This window comes from Biomphalaria glabrata, chromosome 7 (assembly GCF_947242115.1).
Source record: "Biomphalaria glabrata chromosome 7, xgBioGlab47.1, whole genome shotgun sequence".
In the NCBI taxonomy this organism is placed as follows: Eukaryota; Metazoa; Mollusca; class Gastropoda; family Planorbidae; genus Biomphalaria; species Biomphalaria glabrata.
The window spans coordinates 38,492,463-38,516,142 of record NC_074717.1 but is presented as its reverse complement, the minus strand read 5'-3'; the positions used below and the strand labels follow the sequence as shown (position 1 = coordinate 38,516,142).

Genomic DNA, 23,680 nt, shown 5'->3' with positions numbered 1-23,680 from the left:
TTTTAGAAAATGTACTTAATCAAGCGAGACCTGTAAATTTAAGGTGCTGGTCCTTTAAACCTGATCCTTCTTCCTTAAGTATTTATTTACGCTATAATCATGTTGCAGCTTTAAGTCTACTTGACGATTGTAAATAATACATAGATACAGAAAGAGTTTGTTTTGGTTCGGGTGTCCAAATAGGCAAATAAAACAAGAAGATAGCAATCTCTTTTCTGTTTGGTCAAAGAAGTGAATTAACACAGCAGTGACAGAGAATCCTCTCCACACATTTCATACCATTGAAAATTAGTGCTTATTAAACCATCGGCCAACAGCGTAAAGTAACCAAAGAATGTACCAAGGTGTTGATGGCTGGGCCATTTTTTTTTATTTACAATGTTTAAAATTACTTTTTTTTTTCAACCTGCAATCTGATGCCAAGGCATAACAACTGACTATACCGACTCCAATACATCCCTTAATAAGGCTCAATTGTTTCGTACTAATGTTTATTTTGAAACAGTTCTTGCCTTGGCCAGATTTTTTGAGAAACCGGAGCACGGAAGAATTTACATAAGTAATGCCATATTTTAGCTTAAAATAAAATTAGATGACAATAGAGCACGGGTTCTCAACCTGTGGAACGCGACTCCCTTAGGGGTCGATTGACGATTTGCCAAAGACCATTGAAAAAATGGATTGTTATTGTCTATTCTTCAATTGCTGTGTGTGTGCGTGGGGGGGGGGGGTCGCGGCTAAGTGGGGTATTGTAAAAAGAGGTCGCCGAGCATAAAAGGTTGAGAACCGCTGCAATAGAGTATTCAAAAAATTAAAAACTTTTTATACTTTCGTAATGTTATTTAAGCGAGATACCGGCTGTAATTAAATCTAATTTTTTAAGAATTGTAGAAAGATATAGACAAACTGGAAATTTTAGAAAACCCGGGCAGTAGTCCTAAAAAAAATTCAATAGTAGCTGAATGCCAAAATAAGAAATCTATAAACTGCCCAAGGAGAAAACAGTGGCGTATCATCCATGGCGCGAAGGGGTTCAATGAACTCGGGCCCACGAACATTAGGGGCCCACAGTAGCAACAATGACGCAAAGGGGTTCATTGCACTTGGGCCCATGACTATTGACTAGTTGGGGCCCACGTGAGAACTTACGGATGTTCTAATGTTCAAAATTAAAATTTCGACACAGCTGCTAATTATTCAATTTTTTCAAAGCTTAATCAGTTTCTTTATTTTTTTGTATTTAAAATGTGTTGAAACAACTTTTGTTATTAGCAACAATGTTTCATTAAAATCTTTAAAAATTCTTACATTTTAACTGACTTTCAACTTAAGTAGCCAACTATCGCAACAGGTGCTACAATGAATGGCGAAACAAAATTGGGGTGCAACTTTATAACAAAGATCTAGAAGATAGAGAGATGTCCAAATTAATCAGGAATAGCGTCTTTCTCTCACCATTGCTTAGGATTTGGTTCATAGTTCTAAAAGAAAGTTAATACCATTATATTTATACAAAAACCTCTGACCAGGTTGTTGTTTTTTTAAATTGTTATGAATATTGAAATTTGACAGGAAAACAAAGCGCCACAAATTCAAAACGAGATAATAGACCTGTTGGGCGATGAAGTTCTGGACAAAATACCGAGGTCCAATCAACACCATTTTTCTCTTTCATTTTCACTCTGCTAACCACGACTTAAACTTGGTCCTAAATGATTCCGTCAGCTGTGTCCAAGACGTTGCAGATTTCTAAGACTTGGTGTTTTTTGCTCACAGCATCTCAAGATGGGCGCGTCTTGAATCCCATAGGAAGAGCATAGTTTACATTAGACTCAAATACTTTTGCCCAAAAGGTGGTCATCAAGGAATGCTCTAAGAAAATGAGATTCATATATCTTGATTTACCAAAGTTGATCACTCAAATTACTTTGTGTTCTTCAAAAGAAAAAGAACGCCTGGAAGCTGCAGTACTTTGAGGAAAATTAGAAACATTCGATACAATTGTTCTGCTTATTGTCGAGTATAAAATTGTAAGCGCAGTCAGCGTTACGTTACTTAAAACATTAAAGTTTTGGATTGTCTTTTGGTTAATATACCCATACATTCAGATTACTAAATTGTTCTGTCACACACTACACTCGTTTTATTTGGAGGAGGGGGCCCACCATGATATTCTTGAACCCGGGCCCACGAATACCTTGCTACGCCACTGGGAGAAAATATGTATTCGCTGTATTGTCTAAATCAGCCCCCCAAAAAAAGTAAGGACTTGAAGGATTCAGTGACTTGGCTCTTTACCCAAAAGAAAACTTGTTCTTCAGTGTTAAGAATTTTTGGAGTAACACCTTTAGTAAAATCGCCAAATTTACGAACCCTTCGGGATAGAAGACTAAAAAGTAAAGTAGCAATTATATATAAAACAATGAATCATAATCGTCAAATGCCAAAACAAAATCTATTAAAATACTCAGAAGGAAAGGCACATTCCTTGTTTCAGGACAAATTTGTACCAACGCTCTTTCTTCCCTAGTGCTGGAACATTCAATGAGGTGCTTGAATCAACCAGGAAAACTAACGACTTGTCAGAGTTTAAATCAGGGATTAACATGCATGACTAGATTGACCTATGAACACGCGTAGGACGTAATTATCTTATTGAAGTAACGTCTGCACTATATAAGCTAAGATAAGATAATAGTCTAATTACAAACAAGTTTCCACGTTCCATGCATAAAAACAAAAGAACTATACCAATCTTTGCAAACAATGTAATTTTACAAAGCTTATATTTTTACCTAGCTAATAAGAGCAATTTTATTTTTAAGAAGTTATGGTGATCTGTAAAATTACACGAGAGACCACAAACCTATATGATATAGTCTGTGTGAGAGACTTAAGCAAAAAAAATAAATAATTTTTTGAAACGAAAGACTTCAAATCTTTGTAAACAGTTTGATGAGTAGGGCAGGCACAATTGAAAGGCTTTTGTGTCTTTGTTCACTATAAAATTTATTTCCCAATGTGTTGGATGTGTTGTTAAATCTAATTGTATAAATAAATATTTAAAAAAAATGTATTTATTGTTCACCTACTTTGGACCACATTGTATATAACAATGAAAAAATATCATTCAAAAGATGTATAGTCGAGTCGACTAAGAAAAAGCAACATACGCTTAGGAAAATGCTTTGTCAGCCAGTTATGAATCTACGGCTTCATTTACATAACTGATCCCTTTATGGCAGAGTGTGAGACACGAGCCGATCCAAAAAGACAATCCAAAGGGATATTTTCTGCTCACTTCAGCATTTCACAATCCTGCGCTTGGCGCGGGCGTTGGATAAAGTGACGAGTGTACGTGGCTTACATTCTCACCCCATTAAGCTCTTTGTGGACCAACCTATCGTCTGCCCAATAAGTAGCTGAATATTCATATGCCGGAAACATCGAAACTTTATCCTGGCAACATCTTGCCCCCGTGTCATTGATAAATTGCTTTGCATACGTCTTTCTGGGCGGGAAATGACTTCCAGAATAGGTCTTGTCCGTATTCCTGCGTCATATTTTTTTTTTATATATAGGCTATGTATTGATGTGGACTATTTGAATAGAAATGACTCGATAAACTTTCTTGTCTTCTAAAAAGCAATCATCGGTTGGTAACGCGGGAAGATCCAGACGACTAATTTCTTGCCAGTTTTTTCTGACGTGGAAAGGCTTAGAAAAAATCGTTGTTAACATAACGTAATCTTGTCTGAAGGATCAGCGGCGATTAGTCCGGGGTATTAGAGTCGGGAAACGGAAAGGAGAAAAAGGGAGTAGGACGCAGACGGATCAGTAATTGCCATGGCGACTTAAGTCAACAAACTGGCGTTTATTGTAACCAAATATGGTATTTCAATACTTATTATTCTAGCGGCTTTTTCGTTTCTAATGTAGATCTAGATTTATTTGCTGGTGAGGATCTAGCGCTGGACGTTAATAGAGAGCTTAATAGCGTAATTGTTTATTTGTTTGCTTTTTAATTGTGTGTTTATCTATGAGGAAATCTATGTTTATTTGATATCATATTATATGTTGATTACTTCGATATGTAGATAAAGGCGTATATAAGGTAGGGTTTAAGTCTTACCCGGATTTTATGTAACAATAGTCATTTATGTTCAAAAAAGCGAACACGTCTTACAAATGATGTATATTTATTTCTAATAGGTCTACTTCTGAACTCAATTTAAATATACAAAGGGAAAAATCCAAAGAAAGGAAATCTCACCTGGGATTTTTAAAATATTTATTTTTATCTAAGTTTCATCGGAAGTAAATGTGAATAAACTGTGGATCTAAGTATTAATGTAGGCCTATCATTGGTAACAAAAAGACTATCTCTCTCTCTCTCTCTCCACTCTGTTGCTCTGTCTGTATAGACACACCTATGTGTTTATCGTTTAAAAATATTTAATCAATTTTAAACTAAAATAATACGATCAAATTGTACATTAAGTTCTATAAATAGATGTGACGAAACAATGCGTTTAACAGCCGTCACTTAAGAGTTCTGATAGCCATGCCATGAAACTCGCCCACTTCGTGAGATAACAATTTTTCTATGTTCATATTTGTGGATAATACTCTTTGACATTTCAAAGCTTGAAGAACAAATAACTCAGTCTGTTCCCAATTATGTTTTGCTTTTCTTCTTGCAATGAAAAATCGTTTCTGTCAGTTTGTAGGTCACGATTTTTTTTTACTCAAGTTTAATTTCGAGGTAGAACACGTCTGTAACAGCATGTTCCGGCGCCCCTAGTACATATTTCGTTTTGGCGCCCGTTTTGTTTCTCTCTTATACCTTTGCGGAGGTTATTACAAGAAATCAACACAGGCAACGAGATAACGTTCTGTTTGCCTCCTGGGACGTTTTGTCCCGGGAACTCGTTTGGTTCAAGATGATAAAGATATCAGCATCTGCCGGAAGGGTCTGATATTGTTTTATGAAGTGCGCCATTAGCTTATATTTTCTGCGAGATGGAAAGATGTGCAGTCACACAGGTCAGGCTCATTACAGTCATCACGTTAGCAAGGTATGACGTATTTCCGTTTCATTTGTATAGGCCTACGTCGTTACCTTAACTATTGAAATCTTAAAGAGCTATCGTCTTTAATTTGATACATCTTTACAACCCCCCAAAAAAAAATAAAAAAAAGATACCCAGACAAACAAATAACCATGCAAATGCAGGTAAATTAACATATATTTCCAGACGGAACGTATTCTTTCTTCTTCGTTCTTATATGTTGGAGGGTTCAGACGAGTAGTCCTATAACTGCGCAGTGGTTTCCAGATCTGGCAGCTCTCCATATTGTTTATGTTCTATAAGAGAGTCAGTGTCTTCTTCGGGCCTCTCGATAAAGTATTCAGCTTTCAAGGATATGGTCGGCATTCTCTGGCGATGCTCCAAAGGGACAAATCTCATTAGTTACGGAACCTATGTAGTCTCATTTTGTTACGTCCGGTTCTGAGACGAAATATATTATGTTGGTCTTGTCGGGATAGCTTGTAATAGGCATTTGTTTTTCTTGAAATTTGGGCGAGAGCTGGTCCATTTTTCGTTTATTCAACACTATTTTATTTTCCATTTCTAATTACAATAGTTGTTATTTTTTTTAGTTATATTCCCTAATATATATATTTTTTTTATCTGGTAATATGGGTTAGATTATTTACGTTAAGTTTTTAACCCTTATATATATATACACATCTACATGATAAGGAAGGGAATGGAGAGGGAGAAAGAGAGAGTACAAGAATAATCTTATGGACACGTTTTTTGAAGCCATTTTAAAATATTACAAAAAATTCGTCCATTCTAGACTACTTTATTTTAAGAGATGTTGTGTACATAGTCAACGTTAGCAAAATGAACACAGCAAGGTATTTTGTTATTTGTTAGAGAAATACTTATTCTGCGAGGTTTCTATAACTCAGATAATTCTCATCCACTTAATGAGCAAGAACGTTGATGTTTATAGGTATTCATGTAACTTGGAGCAATTTATTCCTTGAGTTCTGATATAGTGTGTCCATTGTGCAGAAAGATATTTCTACATATTTGTTTGTAGCCCATCGTCCTGTAACACGAGCACGTTAACAACTTTGGTGATCAATAAAAAAAATGCAATAATAATATCGTTAAGTTTATAAGTAGTAAGTGATGTTGTCTTTATATGAGAAAAAAAGTCCTTGTAATCACAACAAATTTCCATTTGGATCAATAAAGCAAGTCTTAGATTAAATTACTCCACACCCCTACACCCTTTTTCCAACTGTCCGGTAATTTGGCAGAAACATTGATAGTCTAGCCAATATTTTTACAAAGCTGATATCAACTCACTCTGGTTGGAATCTTATAGGCCTACACGTTATTGCTCCCATTTTCCATTATCGGATCAAGCTGAAACTTTGCACAATTATTCATTGTTTATGGGATAATACATGAATCAATAACAAATTAACCAATACAAGTGGTCGATCTTCAAATTTACTTTATTTCTCAATGTTGCTTACCTTTCGTTGTCTATTCCTTTTGATGTCTTCCTAGTCCCCCCCACCCCCCACCCAATGCTTTGCCAGTATTTTATATTTCTTTTTAGCTTTAACGAGCCATTTTGTTAAGTATTTTGTATGGGTTAGTTTTGGTTATTTGTTTTACAGCTCTGTTTAGTTCGGTCGCTATCCATTTTTAGAAGGTTCAGTGCATGTGTGGCTAAAATGTATTAAACTTGGGTCAGTGATGTGAGCTTTCAGCTGATAATGTCATTTTTAAACATTAGCATACTTTTAACTCTTTTAATTAACCACGAGAAGTCTTAGACGATTGTGTGAGATCAATATCTAGAAGGCCTACGACTTCACTAATAACAAGTCTGGAGTGGTTGAGTATAGTTTTAGCAAGTTTCAGTTCACAGGTTCAAGTGTACTCTTTATAATTAATTGTGTTAATTATAACTACATTACATAAAACTATGATAAAACATTTTACCATCTTTCTTTTATTTTATGTAAATAAATTGTGTAAGCTTAAAAAAAAATGTATGCATTCATATACGATATACCGGTATGTGTATGTAGGACATATAGAACTACATACTGCACTGCTATTTAATCTTCGGACTCGATAATAAAGCATTTTCATTCATATATGACAAATGGTTAATGCAAGATGCAAAATATTGCCATATCCGAACAAATTGGTTCGAACCACACAAAGCTCTCACTAGTTGCCATATAGAGAATAATGGAAGCTGGGGAGCAGAACAAAAGCTGCAAGGTATACCCATAAGAAACAGGAGACTGATCAATGCATATTCAAACATCATGAACCAATGTGGAGATCAAATGTGACAGCAAAGAGTAATGTTTCAACTGAAGGGTCTAGAGCTACTAGCTAGCCTTAGTTTGTGTACGTTGAAGACCATCGTAAGAAATGATTTCCTGCAAGATGAGGTAGCGACGAAGACAACTTTTGCGACGGAAGTCTAAACACCGCAGTTGCTTCTAACTACATCTTTGACAAGATAAGAAAAACTAACAAACTAGGTTTTCATTGATGGGACACACCAACAAATACATTTATAAAATTAGAACTAATACGTGTAACGATAATGAAAACAAGTTATAATGCAAGGGAGATAATTTGTGTGTGCTTAACAAATGTTTTGTTTCCACTAGGCTACTTCCCTTATATCTAACGTGTGCAGTATTTTTGAGTTTTATTGTTTTTATGAAATACTGTTATGTGATTAATTATTGGTTAATAGTACTAATTTTGTTTAATGAAATAGTTCAGCGTAGTAATTTAGAAGTAATGGGGATAGTAATGTACATATATTCTTATTCATTTTCTATCAAAGCAAATAATTGTCTGAAGTGTACATTGTGCATAAACTTTGCTAGTATTTTATTGGTTGTAAATATCGGTCTATAACTAATATCTCAGTAATAAAAATACTCAGTTATTACGTTATGCTGTTTCAATCAATATTTCAATGACTAAATATTGGACTTATTTAATTTATCTTGGCTTTTCTTATTTCTATTAATTATAATATTTCACAAATTGAAATTGTACTGTCAATATGCTGTTTCATTCAATATTTCAATGACTAAATATTGGACTTATTTAATTTATCTTGGCTTTTCTTATTTCTATTAATTATAATATTTCACAAATTAAAATTGTACTGTCAATATGCTGTTTCATTCAATATTTCAATGACTATATATTGGACTTATTTAATTTATCTTGGCTTTTCTTATTTCTATTAATTACAATATATAACAAATTGAAATTGTACTGTCAATATGGTGTTTCATTTTATCCTATGTACTTATCTCAAATTATCTATTTTAGTATCTGATAATAGATATATTACATCAAATTTTAATGCCAATATCAGCATGTCTATAACTAATTCAAGATATGAGAATACTATCTAAACAAGACATGATATTTAGATATATTACTGCTCTTTAATATTTCAAGCTTTATGCAATAGAAACAAAACATTACATGAAAGAAATTATAAATTGAATGCCAACATCAACAAGTCTATAACTAGATCAACATATGAACAGAAAATAAGCTAAACAAGACAGAGTTTAAGATTCAGGATTCACGTTTTACAAAATATTTAGACAATTCAATAGCAAAGAGGATGGGGCAATGACAAAGAACCACTCATTATTTTACTAAACTTTATTAAACAGAAATCAAAACATTACATGTAAGTAAGAAATAAAACAAGGGGGCTTATTAAGTCTCTTTATGGGCTAATTAAGTCTTAACAATGAAACCTGTATGTTTAAACAACAACAACAAACCTGTTAACACCTTTAGTCAAATGCAAACAAAAGTAATTATAACTTATCAGTTACCTAATAATTGTTCCAAAAATCTAACTCCAACAAGTAAACCAACAAATAAATACCAAGATTAAAAACGAATTGTTTGTCAGAGTTGATTCCAGCTTCTTTATCCACTCTTGGGAAATGCAATAGGCCTGGGAATACTCCTGCATACAAAAACATTGCATTTTGTTTCTAGTATAAAAAAAGTTAAGTTTACATTGCAGCCCAGGGGCTAATTCAATATTTTTTCAAACTTTACACCTATTGATGGGGTTGTGTTCTCTACATATATACGTAGCTAATTTTTTTGTACAATTGTAATATAATAAAGATATAAAGAATGGTTAATGTATTTAAATAAATGATTTAATTATCAATTCAGGTAATAGCTAATATTCCAACAATGCAATTAAATGAAAAGAATAAATTTGAGAAAAATGAATAGGTAACTTGTGATCTACTAACATATTAATAATGAAATAAAACAGTGAAACAATAAAAAAATAAAAAAACAAATTTTATACAAAGTGTAGTTGTATCAATTAGTTTGGATCACTCATGTAATTAAATTTGTAATAGATCTAGACCAACAACAATAAATCTGTGCGATTTGAAATATTTTAATTAATTGTTTTTGTTCTGTGCTATTTCATGCTTTCAGCTTTCTCAGTACGATTCTTTCACTTATCTAGACCAATTGTGAACAAAAAAAAAAAAAAGGGGGGGGGGGAAAGAAATGGATATTTGGTATTTGGGTGGATTTTATCGTAATTGTTTTTTAAAAGCATTTCTTAAAAAACAAAGGTGGAACCTGAATTCAAGCTCTTGACTCAAGGCTTCTTAACTCCTCAAGCTGACATTCTAAAAACTTATGAAAATAGAATTTTCTATAGTTATCTATTGTTTGTTTCAAACTTACTTTAAAGGGCAACCTATAAGGAGGACTGATTCAGCTTATACCACCTCCTCAGTCAAGTACTATTTCTTCCCTTGTTTAAGATACTTAACAAAATAATTAATTATAAACTTTGTAGAAAAAAAGTACAACACAACCAAAATAAATCTTTACTCACATTGGGTATACAGTGGTGCCAAACTCAATAGGACTGCAAGTGGCACTATGAATTACTGCTGCATAGTTGGACATAACAAAGAATATGAAATCATAAGACTTTCTTAAACTTATTTAAACTTTTATTAAGTGGTTAAAGCATTCTTAATCATTCACTTTAAAAAAAAAATTTTGTTGAAATTTATATGAATACACAAAACATAATTTCAAATAAAAATTTTAAATCTTGAATGTTAAATATTTACCTTGTGGTGGAGTTCTATAACTGAAACTAGAGAGGGGCTAAAACCAAAGAAATATAATATATATTTATAAATCATAAGGAATATAAATTTTTTTAAAAGCACAATAGAAGTAATTCCAGTACTTGATCAGTCCACTAGTGGCAGAGAAATTTGTAACAGTCAATCTATTACAAGTAGTCAAGTCTGATAAATCCTTCTTAATTGGTCTTACTCTGCACCTTGAATATGCAGTGTTGTATGCTCACAGAAACCAATAGGTGGCTTTAAAGGGCCATAAATTGACTAAGTAGAAAGGCATCATTCATGCATTGATGTCATCATGACTAATGTAGATGTTTTCCTACAACTCTTCTAAGAAATCTCACCAATGGAAATGTCACACTATGAAATGATATTGATTTATGGGTGTTGTAGTTCATTTGGCTCATCAAAGAATTATTTGATTATTCACTGATGCCAAAAAACTAACAACCATTGATATTTTAGTATACTTCTCTATTACTAGGCATCTGTCTTTCTGTAATACATAGTAGATGTTGGTTCATTGGACCACATCAGAACATGATATATTTTGGTCCTATCATCATTAACAGGCTGGCCCAATTATGTTACTGACAAGAACTAATGTTGTTTCCAAACTTAAATGAAAATGATCTACAATATACATTGTATAATCTACTCAGCATGCATAGCAGAAAAGTCAAGCCTTTATTTTTTTTGGTAGATTTAATCTTTGCATTTTATGTCTCATGGGTCAATATTTTCCTTATGCAACTTTTCATGTGATGAACGAAGTCTTGATACACAGTTGTAGTCACAGGTTGGGTTTTTGTGATCATCAGATGCTGCAGGATTTTCCCCTTTCACTCCACTTCTAGTGCGTGCACCATCTGCAAATCAATGACCATGCCTTAATGCTTTCTCTCTATGTGGATCTATTCAGTGCCACTTTCTCCCAACTGTTGGTGTTGATTTAGAAGAGCTTCATGTCGTGCTTGCATACATCAGCATACCTTCAAAAGTGGACTACAGCTTCCCTTCCTTCTATTAGATCACCATACAAAAATGTCTTGTGTAGGGGTAATTACCAAGTTATTGGTCTGATTTAATCCAAATAAATGAACAACATAATACATCTTGTTAGGTGCTTTAGCATTTGGCATGAAAAAGAAATATACTGTATAATTAGCACTATTGATGTTGTTTGCTTTCAATTATAAGTTCCTTGTAATGGAAAAATGTGTGTTTAAGTTTAAGGGAATACATTAAAAACAATAAAAATCAACAATATATTTTTAAATTGTGACTAGGGAGATAAAAATGGTAAATTGGTTAATAATTAAATAATATATGCATTATCTGAAAGATTATCATGTTGTTACAATGCTAATAAAAAACTTAAGAACAAAAATATATAAGTCATTATTTTACTTGAAAATACAGTTCTAGATAAGTACCAGAGGCTGATCAATCGTTATGTATAAATTTGGTTTTGGAACTAGATATAGTGCAGTCAATTTTAATCATCATAACACAAAAATTGGTAAAAAAACTTTTTTTTTAAAAGTTACTTTCAATTTTATATTACCAAAAGATGAAATAAAGAAAGATCCAAGATTGAATACCAAAAGTATTTCATCTCTAAGGATCACTGGCGGATCCAGAACTTTGGAGGGGAAAGGGGGGGGGGGGCGATTTTTTTCCAAACCCTAACCCTAACGCCCAGTAAACCCTAACCCTATGCATAAACGTGCGTACAGCATATATATATATATATATATATAAATATATTCGATATATGAGAATAAAATAAGACTGTTTCTCAATCTTTGGCGAAAAAAACAGAAAAAAAAAACAGTCTTTCTCTTGCAAGCTTGGGGGTCTGGGAGAGCGATGTAAGCTTCTTCAGTGGGATTCGGGGCTAAACCCCGACGCCAAAAGCGTTTTCTTGCATTTTCACGGCTGAAACGCATTCTCCAGACAACTACAGCTTATTATTCATCAGTGAGGTTCGGAGCGAAGCCCCGACGCCAAAAGCGTTTTCTTGCATTTTCCACTGCAGAAACGCATTCTTCTGACATCTACAGCTCAATATTTATCAGTGGGGTTCGGGGCGAAGTCCCGACGCCAAAAGCGTTTTCTGGCATTCTTCACTGCAATAACACATTCTCGTGCCCTACAGCTCATTATTCATTCTATTATAAAGTGCCTTTTGAATAATGAGAAAAATATTCTAATATGAATTTATAGTCCCTTAATACATTGCAAATAAAACCGATTTGTTCTTTGAAAAGATTAGATATCCCACATATTTAGTTTAAGGTTTTGAGGATCGCCGCCGAAAAAAAAATATTCGATTAATAATATTCAATAAAATTCTAGTATACATTGTGAGTTATAGTCCTAAATTTATTTAACTAGAAAAATATGAGATAGAGTAAAGGTTGGAAAAAGTCGACTAGGAAAGGATTATCTGGCTTTTGAACTCATCTCAACCGTGACTGTTATATTGAAAAATTTCGTTTGAATTATAACTTTTAAAAAACAAAGTCTTTCTTAAAATAGTTATGATAAATTCATGTCCCTATCGCCCCCCCCCCCCCCCCCCTGGATCCGCCAGTGCTAAGGATGTATAATGTGTCCCGCAAAGACATTTCACATTGCAACACAAACTAATCCTTCAGCTAACTGTGAACTTACCTTGTTTAATGAACTGTGTGCACAGTGCCTGTAATTAAAGACAAACAAATCTTTTAGAAATATTAATTTTGACTATTAGGTAAAATAACTTGTAGAGCACATAAATTATATATATGGCCTTGAAATGAGATGAATGCCTGGGCATTAGCTGTGGTCAGAACGATGTCGCCCACACATCAGTTCCCCCCACTCCACGCAGCTGATGTACCCAAAGGAACGGCATTGCCAATACAGTTTGGGGTCAGCGGCGTCGCAGGTTCTGCCAGAGTGTAGCACATAAAAAGGGATATAATATACAGATTCATAATCAATTTACAAAACAATACACTTATCCCTAAGCATGGATTGTATGTTTGTGTGATGATAAAGACAAAATTTAACAAAATAGATTTGGGTTAATCTACTGTCCTATACAATATAAAACTTACTGAGTCATATCATGAGGCATTGTTGTAGGAGAAACTGAAAAAAAAATTAGCAAAAGATATAGTAATTTTAATTTGTTCTTATTTTTTAATATAAAAAATATTTTTTATAAAATAGAATGTGATACAATATAAAAATATGTGTTTAATACTTAACCATCAAAATTTCTTGGTGAAATTCCATTTTTGCACCTAAACATAAAGAATACAATAGTTAATTATTTACACTAATATTTTAGTTTAACAACTTTCTTGAAATACAAACACTAGAGTTGAAAGAACAAAACACGAAGAAAGAAAAACATTTTTATACAAATTTGTCCTGTTTAACAAAATAAATAAAAACTATTGATATTTTATAAAATTCTCAAATATTTAAAAGATAAGTATAAAATAAACTTTAAAATAAGAAAAAAAAATTACAAAACAAATAGGGTAATCAAAAGCTACAATTAAAAATTAATCAAGTGTTATTTTGACAACAAGAAAATAATACTCATACCTGATATACTCATACCTGGTATGCGAGTCCTAGAAAACAACAGACATTAATTATATAATGCTTTTATTTTTTAAACTTCAAAACTAATAACTATGAAATGTTGGTAATGACATATTTGTTTTATGCACTACATTTGCACTCTTTAGTGGGTCTCTTGAGAAACTTATTAAAAGATTACATTTTAAGAAATATGATTGGATTCTTAAAAATTTGTTTTAAAAAAAAACAAAACAAAAAAAAAAAAGAAGAAAAAGAAAGTTAACACAGACCTTTTTAGATAAAAGCAATTTGAGATATTCATTTTCGGACTTGAGTCTAATTAGTTCCCTATTTCAAAAAAACATTTAGAAAATTAAATCTTGTTAATGTCTGAATAACAAAATGTCTGAATAATGCTTCATGAGTCTAACCAAAATTGTTAAACACATGTCAGCAAGCAAGCGAAAAGATATAGCAAAGAAGAGTTCTTTTACTCAACATTCTTTGTATTACTTACTGTATAACCAAAACAAATTCAAGAGCACATTTAAGCAGATGATTAGACTTTAAAATATACAGAAAAATATGTAAAAATTTCAGCAAGAAATTTTGGTCTACTACTTAGCAAGACATTTCAGTGGAAACCATTAAAACATTTGTCATCTCCACAATTAAAAGAAAAAATTAAAGAGCTCTAGATAAAACAACTTTAAAAAAACAGCGCTATACTTTTTGCAGTCACATGACTCAAAACTCAAAGACAAAAATCACAAAAAAAATATTCATAGCTAATCCATAAAGAAAATAGAACCACAGCAATCAGAGTCTCAATTAACATTGAAAAAAACAATTCTGGATAAGAGAAATTGGAAGTGTGATTGGAAGCAACTAAAACATAGCCATTCAATTATGATCAACATGTCTCAATAAGACAAAAAAACATGCTTTAGTGCAGTCAATCTACAGAATGATGAAGACATCCTATTATAACAAACACAATATTTTCATATATTCCTATATCAGATCAACTCTATGCGGAGCAGGTTACAACAAAAACTTCTGGAACACTGAATATAAATATTAGACTTATTGTTTCAGCTATTTCAATGTTTTGGATAAGAATAAAGAAGGGAGACAAAGATAAAAATACACTTTCAAATAACAATGAAATATAAAAACAATTTAACTCTATACCTATCTTTGACCTGAGACTGTGCATATGCATTGTGATAAGCTGCAAGTTGAGACTCCATTGCTTTCAGCTGTTAAAAAAGAAAACAAAATGTGTGCATATATATATATATACAGTAAAAATTTAATGTATATAGCACTGTTAACAAACATAACGCAGACTCAAGGCACATTGAGAGCACATCAGCATAGAACAAAGCTAAAAAGGGGAAACCAACCTAAGAAAGTTTCAAAGAGGTAGCTCTTCATTTTCTTAAAAGTAGAGTAGCTTTTGGTATTTCTGAGCTCAATGGTGAGAGGAGGTCGAGTTCCTAAACTTAAAGGATTCTCAGGCAGTAGATTTTGAGACAAAAGATGGGCAGAAGAGATAAGTTTGTGAGTGTAGGAATCTTAGAGGAATATATGGAGTGATCAGTTCCATAATGTTCATCTTTGTAGAGATGTCATGATGACAGATTGTCACATTTTTCTCTCTTTATAATCCATTTTATTAGGAAAGCACTGTCTCGACAGGTCTTGGAAACCAAAAATTCTCGACCTGTATGGCGACATTTATGCACTACGCAACACAGCAGGGTTTCTTGTCGTCCAGGGCTTTTGCAAGAGAGGATTTAAGCCTCTCAAGCCCTCACTCAAATGGAGTTTGACGATGATGATGATTAGGAAAGCACATAAGATTAGATGTAAAATCATACCTTGTTTGCAAAAAACTTTTCTAATAAGTATTTTTAATTTGCTGTAGCAAATAGTTTTTTCTCAACATTTTTTAAGCCTCTCAAATATCAAAAGTGAAATCAAAATAAAACTCCCCCACCTGAACTCATAAGATAAATGTTCAAATTCTGGGATGAAAAAGTGATAATTTAACAAAAATCTTTTACCTAGATTCTTAAAAGATATAATCATTTCATTTTTTTCACATCTCTTTAGAAACTGCACAACTATTTTAGTCAAATGAAAGCTTTTATAAAAAAAAATAATTTTTTAGTCCTAGACATTGTGAGTCTAACTTTGTGCAGTTATTTTATCAAATAGATGTAAAATCCATTTAAGTTAACAGTAAGCATGCTCTATATGTTACCTGGTAACTTATAAAATAACAGTGTAAAAGCTAGACATACTTTAAGCATTCAGTTTTGTTTCTTTAAATAAAATACATTATAAAAATAAAATTAACTCACCCGTGCCCTCATCTGTTTAAAAAGTCTCTTTTGGTGATTTTTTTGAAATTCTAAATTCTAAAAGAGAAAAACTGAATTAGATTACAGTCCTTTCTTTCATTTAATTTTTTTTCCCTGAATTATAAATTATCAAAAGTACCTGTTCAACTTTTTTCATGCTCCTTTTAAAAACTTCCATTGGCTCATGGAAAAGACTTTCTATTTCTTGACTAACCTAGAGATATTGTGTCAAAAATTAATGATTCTATTCCTTCTAAACTATATCATAATGTGTACAAAATTAATGATTCCATAATTAATTTCACAGATAAAAAACTATTTAAAAAAATCAACACATAGTTCCTACCTTGTTATTTAATAACATCGTCTTGCAAATAGATCCACAAACCTTGCACTTTTCCTTAGTGCCTAATGAAAGAACAAAGTTATATATACTGTCTCAACATGAGCATCGTTTGACATGCTTTTATCTCTTACCCCCAAATGAAAAAAAAATTCTTTCACAACCTCCTAAGCCACATAGTGCCCTGGGGAACACAGCAAGCTACCTCAGTGAGGTCAGGAAAGGTTTTAAAAATTTAATAAAAAAAAAAAAAAGGATCGTAAAAGATAATGATTACACATTATTCTAGTTTTACTTTGCATATATAATGTTCATTTAAAACTAGTCCCTTTAACCTTTTCTTATCTGAAGTAGTGTTTTGTTGAACATTTTAAAGTTTTTAGTAAACTAGAAAAGATTATTTCTTAAATAAGTAGTGAAAAAACAGCAGGTTTCTCCCACCCAGACAGCAATGAGGTCTGATCAATCTTGTTGCAAACCCTTCTTGTGGAAAGGTCCAACTTGGAAGAGGCAAGATATCCCTTACTTCCATTTTGTTGTTAAACATTGATATTAATGTCATCTTTACTTGGTCAATATTGACAAATGGATTTATAACTGCAATGATAATACATTTTTAAAATCCATTAAAAAAACTGAAAGCTTTCACACACCAGTCATTCAATCCACAATTTGAGAAGCACTGGGTTAGAAGGATAGTGATTTGACCCAACACTCACACACAAAAACTTGTAAGTTTCAGTAAAGTTTAAAATCGGGACCATCACGATGACATCTCAAAGTACATATCAAATGGCCAGGAAGTTATCTTTTATATGTCAATATTTTTGATAAGTAAATTCTTACCCTCCCTATTTTAAATTTTTAGCAAATCTTTACAATCTTGTTGGTAATGGAAACATAAAAGAAATTCAGGTTCACCGCATGCAACAATTTTATTGAGCTCATTCAGGTTACTTCCACTGACTACTCAGCTTACCAAAAGCAGTAACTATAATATTAGAATTTAATTTTTTTCAATTGATATAGTTTAAATATTTCAACTAAATTGCATTTTGTTTATTGGTAAAATAGAAATGTATGGTAAAACACAGTTGCAACAGTTCACAAGTAAACTTACACTCCATCACACATTTTTCACAGAAAATGTGGCTGCAATTGGTCAAATAAAATTTCAGGTTGGTTACTGGCGGGCTCAAGCACCTATTACAGTGAAGCCAGTGAGACATCTTGTTTTCTTGGAACTGTTTAGTAGAACTATCAGGGGTAGGTATTAAAACCTGAAGAAGAATACACAAAAACGTAATAAAATCAGCAATTTTGATCTAGATCTATTATGATTTTTACAACAGCATAAAATGTTTTTGAATGCATGAGAAAGAGAATTTATATTAATTGATTACACATCTATATCTAGTAGGTCCACCACTGTTTCTAATTTACATAAATGACCTACTTAATTGCATTAGTTCAGGAAAAATGTTAGACTATTCGCTGATGATTGATCAATAGTAGGCCTATATATAGAACAATACTGATATTTTACGAAGAGAATAAAATGAATAACTGAAAAGGAAATCCATAAACAACAACATTAAACTAAAATGCTGGTCTTAACTTGTTTGGATGATGTAAGTTACTCTAGATCTAGATAGGACATAGTAGGACGTAATCTTCTTTTTTGAAGTCATGTCTGTATTTGATAAGATAAGATAGAGATCAGGGGTTCTCAACGTGTGTGTTGCAACCCCCTTGGGGGTCCACTGACGATTGGCCAGGAGTCGCCTAAGACTATTGAAAATATTATTGTTGTTGTTTTTTTTGTGTATTATCCTAACGTTGAAAAATTTTTTCCATTGGAAGTTACTATTTTTCTATTGCCATTCTAGAATAGATGTTTTATACAATTGAAACAGAATGATCTCAAACATTGAAATTGTTGTAGAATAACTTTTTTTTAAACAGTTTAAATTAAATTAGCTCTTCAAGGTCTGACAGGTATAGGTATGATTCTTCGACGAATATTAGTAACAAGACACATCCGAAATAATTACAAGTAATTAAAAGCATAACAGTATGGATCAAATGTAACATGGCTCGATTTGTCAAAAAACAATCATATCCTTCTAAATGAATTTTGCCAATCATATCTGATCATTATGAACCTGACAATTGGATAAAATGATAATTTCTGTGAAAGAACATTTATCTTATCTTCTTATCTTATATAATACAGACGTTACTTCAAAAAAGAAGATGATTACGTCCTACGCGTCATGCATTTAGTCATGCATATTAACCAATGACTTAAATTCTGCCAAGTCACTGGTTTTCCTGGCTAGCTCAGGCAACCCATTCCATGCTCTAATAGCACTAGGGAAGAAGGAGTATTTGTACAAATTTGTCCTAGCATATGGGACGAGGAATGTGCCTTTAGCTTTGTGTCTTTCAGAGTATTTTATTAAATTTTGTTTTTGTATTTGAAGATTATGGTTCAGTGTTTTATGTATGATTGCTACTTTACTTTTGAGCCTTCTGTCCTGAAGGCTTTCTAAATTTAGTGATTTTACTAAAGGTGTTACTCTAGTCAAATGTGAATATTCGTTTGTTATGAATCTCACTGCTCTATTTTGTGTCTGTTCCAGTTTCTTAATGTTTTCTTGAGTTGAGGGGTCCAAAACGGAGGATGCATATTCTATTATTGGCCTAACCAAGGTTAAGTAACATTTTAGTTTTATGTTCTTATTTGATTTATAGAAATTTCTTTTAATAAATCCTAATGCTTTGTTTGATTTTTTTGTAGTTTCATCAATATGTGGATTCCATGATAGTTTTTCATTTATTATAACACCTAGGTATTTTGCGTTTTTAGTCTGTGATACTGGTTTGCCATGAATAAGATAAGTGGAATTAATTTGTTTTAGTTTTTTTGTTACTCTTAACAACTGACATTTTTCTGGGTGGAAAGACATGCTCCAATTTGATTCCCATTTCTGTAATTCATCTAATTCTCTTTGTAAAATATCTGTGTCTTGTGTTGTTTTTATTGTTCTATATATTATGCAATCGTCTGCAAATAATCTGACTTTTGTTCCTGAACTAATGCAATTTGGTAAATCATTTATGTAAATTAAAAATAGTAGTGGACCCAAGACTGTACCTAATAAGAATATTTGTTGAAAGTTTAGTGCAGCTTGGTGTAGTTGTGTTAGGTTACATTTATTCCAGAGTAAGATTTTTCTTTTGGGTTTTGTATTGGCTACTGCTTTTATCTGACTGTGTATTTTTATGATCTCATGGTCTGATAGACCAGGGATAATTTCATAATCAACTACTAATCCAGGTCTGTTGGTTAAGAAGAGATCTAATGTGTTGTTTAATCTAGTTGGCTTTTTAATGATTTGATCTAAACTTAGGTTGTGTAAAGTTTCTATGAAAAGCTCATTTATGTCCTTAAGGTTTTGGTGTTTATCTATGGTTAGTGTTTTCCAATTTATATCAGGTAGGTTGAAATCACCCATAATCCAAAAAACTGCATTTGCGCATGCATGCGCACGAAATTTCATGCTACTTTTCAAATCTACCAGACATACTGTTTGCACTTGCCAGAATTCATTAACAGTTAAAAATGAAGATGTTCCGGAGACATGTCAGAAAGTATTGAGTTCATTAATAGCGATGCAGTAAAAACTATTTTCTTTAATGCCAGTTAAAGAAATCTGAATGAAGTATTTGCAGTCTGATTTGTCTGTATTGCGATTTTTTCTCCGTTTCCAATAATTATTTTTGTGAAACATCGTTTTTCAGCTTTTTTTTAGTCATGAAGTCTAAATAGAAAATAAAGTAGACTTGATGCAGAAGATAACATTAGTTGTGATCTTCCAAAGACTGTCCAGAGAATCCCTAATCTAGTAAAAGAGAAACAAACTCAGACAGTTGCAACAATATTGTAGTAATGTCACTTACTATTTTCCAGTTCACAGCTCAGTCATGCTTTGCAAATGTTCATATAAATATATGCAACATGGATAAGGTGAATAAGAAATAGAAAAGTAAATAGAGGCCCGTGTGAAAGGTCAAAAAGAAAAATTTATTTTTGTAATGTAATGATAAGGGGACTATATATAGATCTAGATCTATTTGAAAAAAAAATCATTTCAAACTGATTCATGATTAAACATTTAACTTTAGCAATGCATATCACTCATTGATATCAGATAACTATAGTATAGTCTATAGGAAATTTTCATTTTATAACAGAAGGAAAAGTTACTTATGCTGATCTAGACTAATCTTGATAGAATCTATAATATATCTAGGTCTAGATTAATAGATTAGATGGTTATTCGTTTTTATTGTAAGACACAGCTCACTGTCAAAAGTCATTCTGCAAACTGTCACAGCATGTGAGCATCCCCTCCGACAAAAGTCAAGGGACAGATGAGATGTCAAATGAGATAAATTATTAAATAAGAGTAGATAATCGAGATTAGTCTGATTAGATTATCATGATTATCCATTCCATTTATCTACAAAAAAACTGTAGTACTACTAGATCTAGTAGTACTAGATCTATAATCTAGCTTATAACATGGATATGGACTATGTCTATGGTCACATTATCATATGATTATGGTGAATAAGAAATAAAAAAAAAGAGACTTAACCTCACCTGTCTGAGGCCTGAGTTCTGCCAGTAATTACGGAAATTACCATAATTCATTAATTGGCATAATTAAATCATAATTTTTGATTAATAATATTATTTAGATAGAACTAATAGAAGCCTGAGTGTATCATGAATGATTGAATATAATTCAATTATTTCAATATCAATAAATTTCACTAAACTTAAAATGATCAATCACCATGACGTCCATGATGATCATGAATTCAAATTTCAATTGAATTTCATGAAAAATTGAATTTGAAATTGAATGCCTAGCATCGCTTACCATTGCGAGTGACAAATGAGAAAAAATCAAGCAATTAGATCTAGATCTATATATCTAGATTAGAAATCTCTAGATAAGATGTCATATAGATTAAATCTAGACCTAGAATCTAGATCTAACTCTGGTTAGTGTTTCAGTTTGGTTCGTACCACTATTCCACTGATCACTAACAACGTCTGCTGGGCTGGAGACATCAAAATTAAACTTCGAAACAAATTGAAAGTGAAATATAAAAACAGGAATCAGTGTATTTTTTTAGAGACCAATTATTCATTGTTTTTAATTTAATTAATAATAAGACTTGTCTTCGAGTCCAAAGATCAATGAGGAGTGATGTAATTTCACGTGGCTACGCAGTCCCACCTAGAGTCTACCTATTTTGGCACATCTATCTATCCATAGACTAAAACAGCTAAATAGTTTTTCTTAAACTGTGCAGTAATCCTGACAAATAGCGCGAGGTCCTGACAATTTATCTATATATGTTTTGGGGTGAGGGCAGACAATTTATTTATTATATTTATTAATGGAAAAAATATTCTTGGTATGTTTGAATATTAACTAAGTAAAATGTTATTATTACCGATGTTTTAAAAATTGAAATATTTTAAAGAGATGTAAATGTTTCACTTCTAAGAACTTTTTTAAAAATCTAAGCTGTAGCCTACTCTTTTATCAGGATAGGCCTACGTCTACAATGACTTGTTAAAATGTCTCATTTAACGAGGTTATTCTTGACGTTATATTAGTCTTTTGTCAAATGAACTCTTCCCCGACAGTTGTGCCTCGTTATGTTGACATTTGCCTGCAAAAAAAAAAAAAAATCCAACAAACAGGAAAATTATTTTAAAATAGCTTTTCTAAGAGGAAGAACTACAAAATCACTACCATATACCTGAATACTGCAAGAACAAGTTCCAATTTTCTATTTTTTAAAAATTAGTAATTTGCCTCTAATTGATTAGGCCTAACTAGTTTGTTAATTTTTATTTTTTTTAAATTGGTCATCCTTTATGAAAAATTCTGCACAATTTCAACAGAAGACTAAGTAAAGTAGCAATCATACATAAAACACTGAACCATAATCTTCAAATACAAAAACAAAATTTAATAAAATACTCTGAAAGACACAAAGATAAAGGCACATTCCTCGTCCCATATGCTAGGACAAATTTGTACAAATACTCCTTCTTCCCTAGTGCTATTAAAGCTAGAGCCTGAGCTAGCCAGGAAAACCAGTGACTTGGCAGAATTTAAGTCATTGGTTAATATGCATGACTAATGCATGACGCGTAGGACGTAATCATCTTCTTTTTTGAAGTAACGTCTGTAATATATAAGATAAGATAAGATAAGATCCGAAACTGAGAAGTAGAGGAAAATAAAATCGTCTGCAATAAGGGAAATAACTTCACATAAAAGAAGGATTTATCTCCCTTTTTTGATACGAAACAAAATAATTAATTTACTAAAGGTTATTTTTTTTATTGATTCATACCTATTGTAAGGTAATAGGTACAACAAATAATTGTGTAAAGTTTCAACTCGATCCAAGAATGGATGCAGGTTGGACAAATAACGTGTGCAAAAATTGTACCAGACAAAGTTAGTTGATATAAGTAAAGTTATGTAAAGTTTCCATTTTAGGCCTTGCGATCTATAGGGCAGATAATGTTAGGGTCATCAGTTTCTTTGGCCAACGTTTACAAGCAGGGTGTCACAACGATCAACCGCCTTTACTTTACCCAACTAAAGTCAGGCACCCATTAGAGCTGGGTGGACTCAGGGGCGCCCTAAAAATCCCGAAATTCAAAACCCCATTCTTCAACGAGATTTCGAACCCAGGACCCTAGGTTCGGAAGCCAAGCGATTAACCACTCAGCTACCGCCCCCCACCCCCCGAGTTGATATAAGCTTTGTAAAAACTACGCCAGACGTCTAATTTAACACAAAGATTAACTTTCAACGAACACATACATAACAGACGTTAAACGTACTTGCGTTATATTTAGCCCCTTCTGTCTCGGAAGACAATCGATGTGCCCAGAGGAGTAACTGTGCACATATTTTTTTTACAATATCTCTATTCAAGTCTTAACTTCATGGATCCAGGAAACTTCATGAACAGCGGATCTCAAAAAAGGGCTCAAACGATTTTCCTAGAAATTTAACAGTTGATGAA

General features: G+C 32.4%; 1 protein-coding gene across 5 annotated transcripts; it reads right to left on the bottom strand.

Moving 5' to 3' along the window:
• Positions 1-8,507: 8,507 nt before the first annotated feature.
• LOC106064143 (RING finger protein 212B-like) lies at positions 8,508-22,281 on the bottom strand. Of its 5 annotated transcripts, none has more exons than XM_013222646.2 (14): positions 22,167-22,281; positions 17,664-17,823; positions 16,547-16,608; positions 16,340-16,414; positions 16,201-16,257; positions 15,023-15,090; positions 14,119-14,176; positions 13,850-13,878; positions 13,505-13,539; positions 13,351-13,384; positions 12,923-12,950; positions 10,223-10,259; positions 9,979-10,036; positions 8,508-9,069 (listed from the first exon to the last, which is right to left on the bottom strand). In XM_013222646.2, the coding sequence occupies exons 2-14, from the start codon at positions 17,770-17,772 to the stop codon at positions 9,030-9,032; spliced, it is 690 nt and encodes a 229-aa protein (XP_013078100.2). In that variant the 5' UTR covers positions 17,773-17,823; positions 22,167-22,281; the 3' UTR covers positions 8,508-9,029. The 5 variants fall into 5 exon arrangements, with proteins under 5 accessions (XP_013078100.2, XP_013078096.2, XP_013078097.2 ...); XM_013222642.2 differs by lacking the exon at positions 22,167-22,281 and adding an exon at positions 21,648-21,795; XM_013222643.2 differs by lacking the exon at positions 22,167-22,281 and adding an exon at positions 21,648-21,795 and having other exon boundaries at positions 13,865-13,878.
• Between the last annotated feature and the right edge of the window lie 1,399 nt (positions 22,282-23,680).

Bases quoted from the DNA above. Each gene is read 5' to 3' on its own strand.
- LOC106064143 (XM_013222642.2), bottom strand. From the start codon at position 21,692: ATGTCTCCAGCCCAGCAGACGTTGTTAGTGATCAGTGGAATAGTG. The intron at 17,824-21,647 runs GTACGAACCAAA...ATTCTTCTTCAG, and splicing joins TAGTGATCAGTGGAATAGTG to GTTTTAATACCTACCCCTGA. The intron at 13,879-14,118 runs GTCTGTGTTAAC...GTTGTTTTCTAG, and splicing joins AATTGCTTTTATCTAAAAAG to GACTCGCATACCAGGTATGA.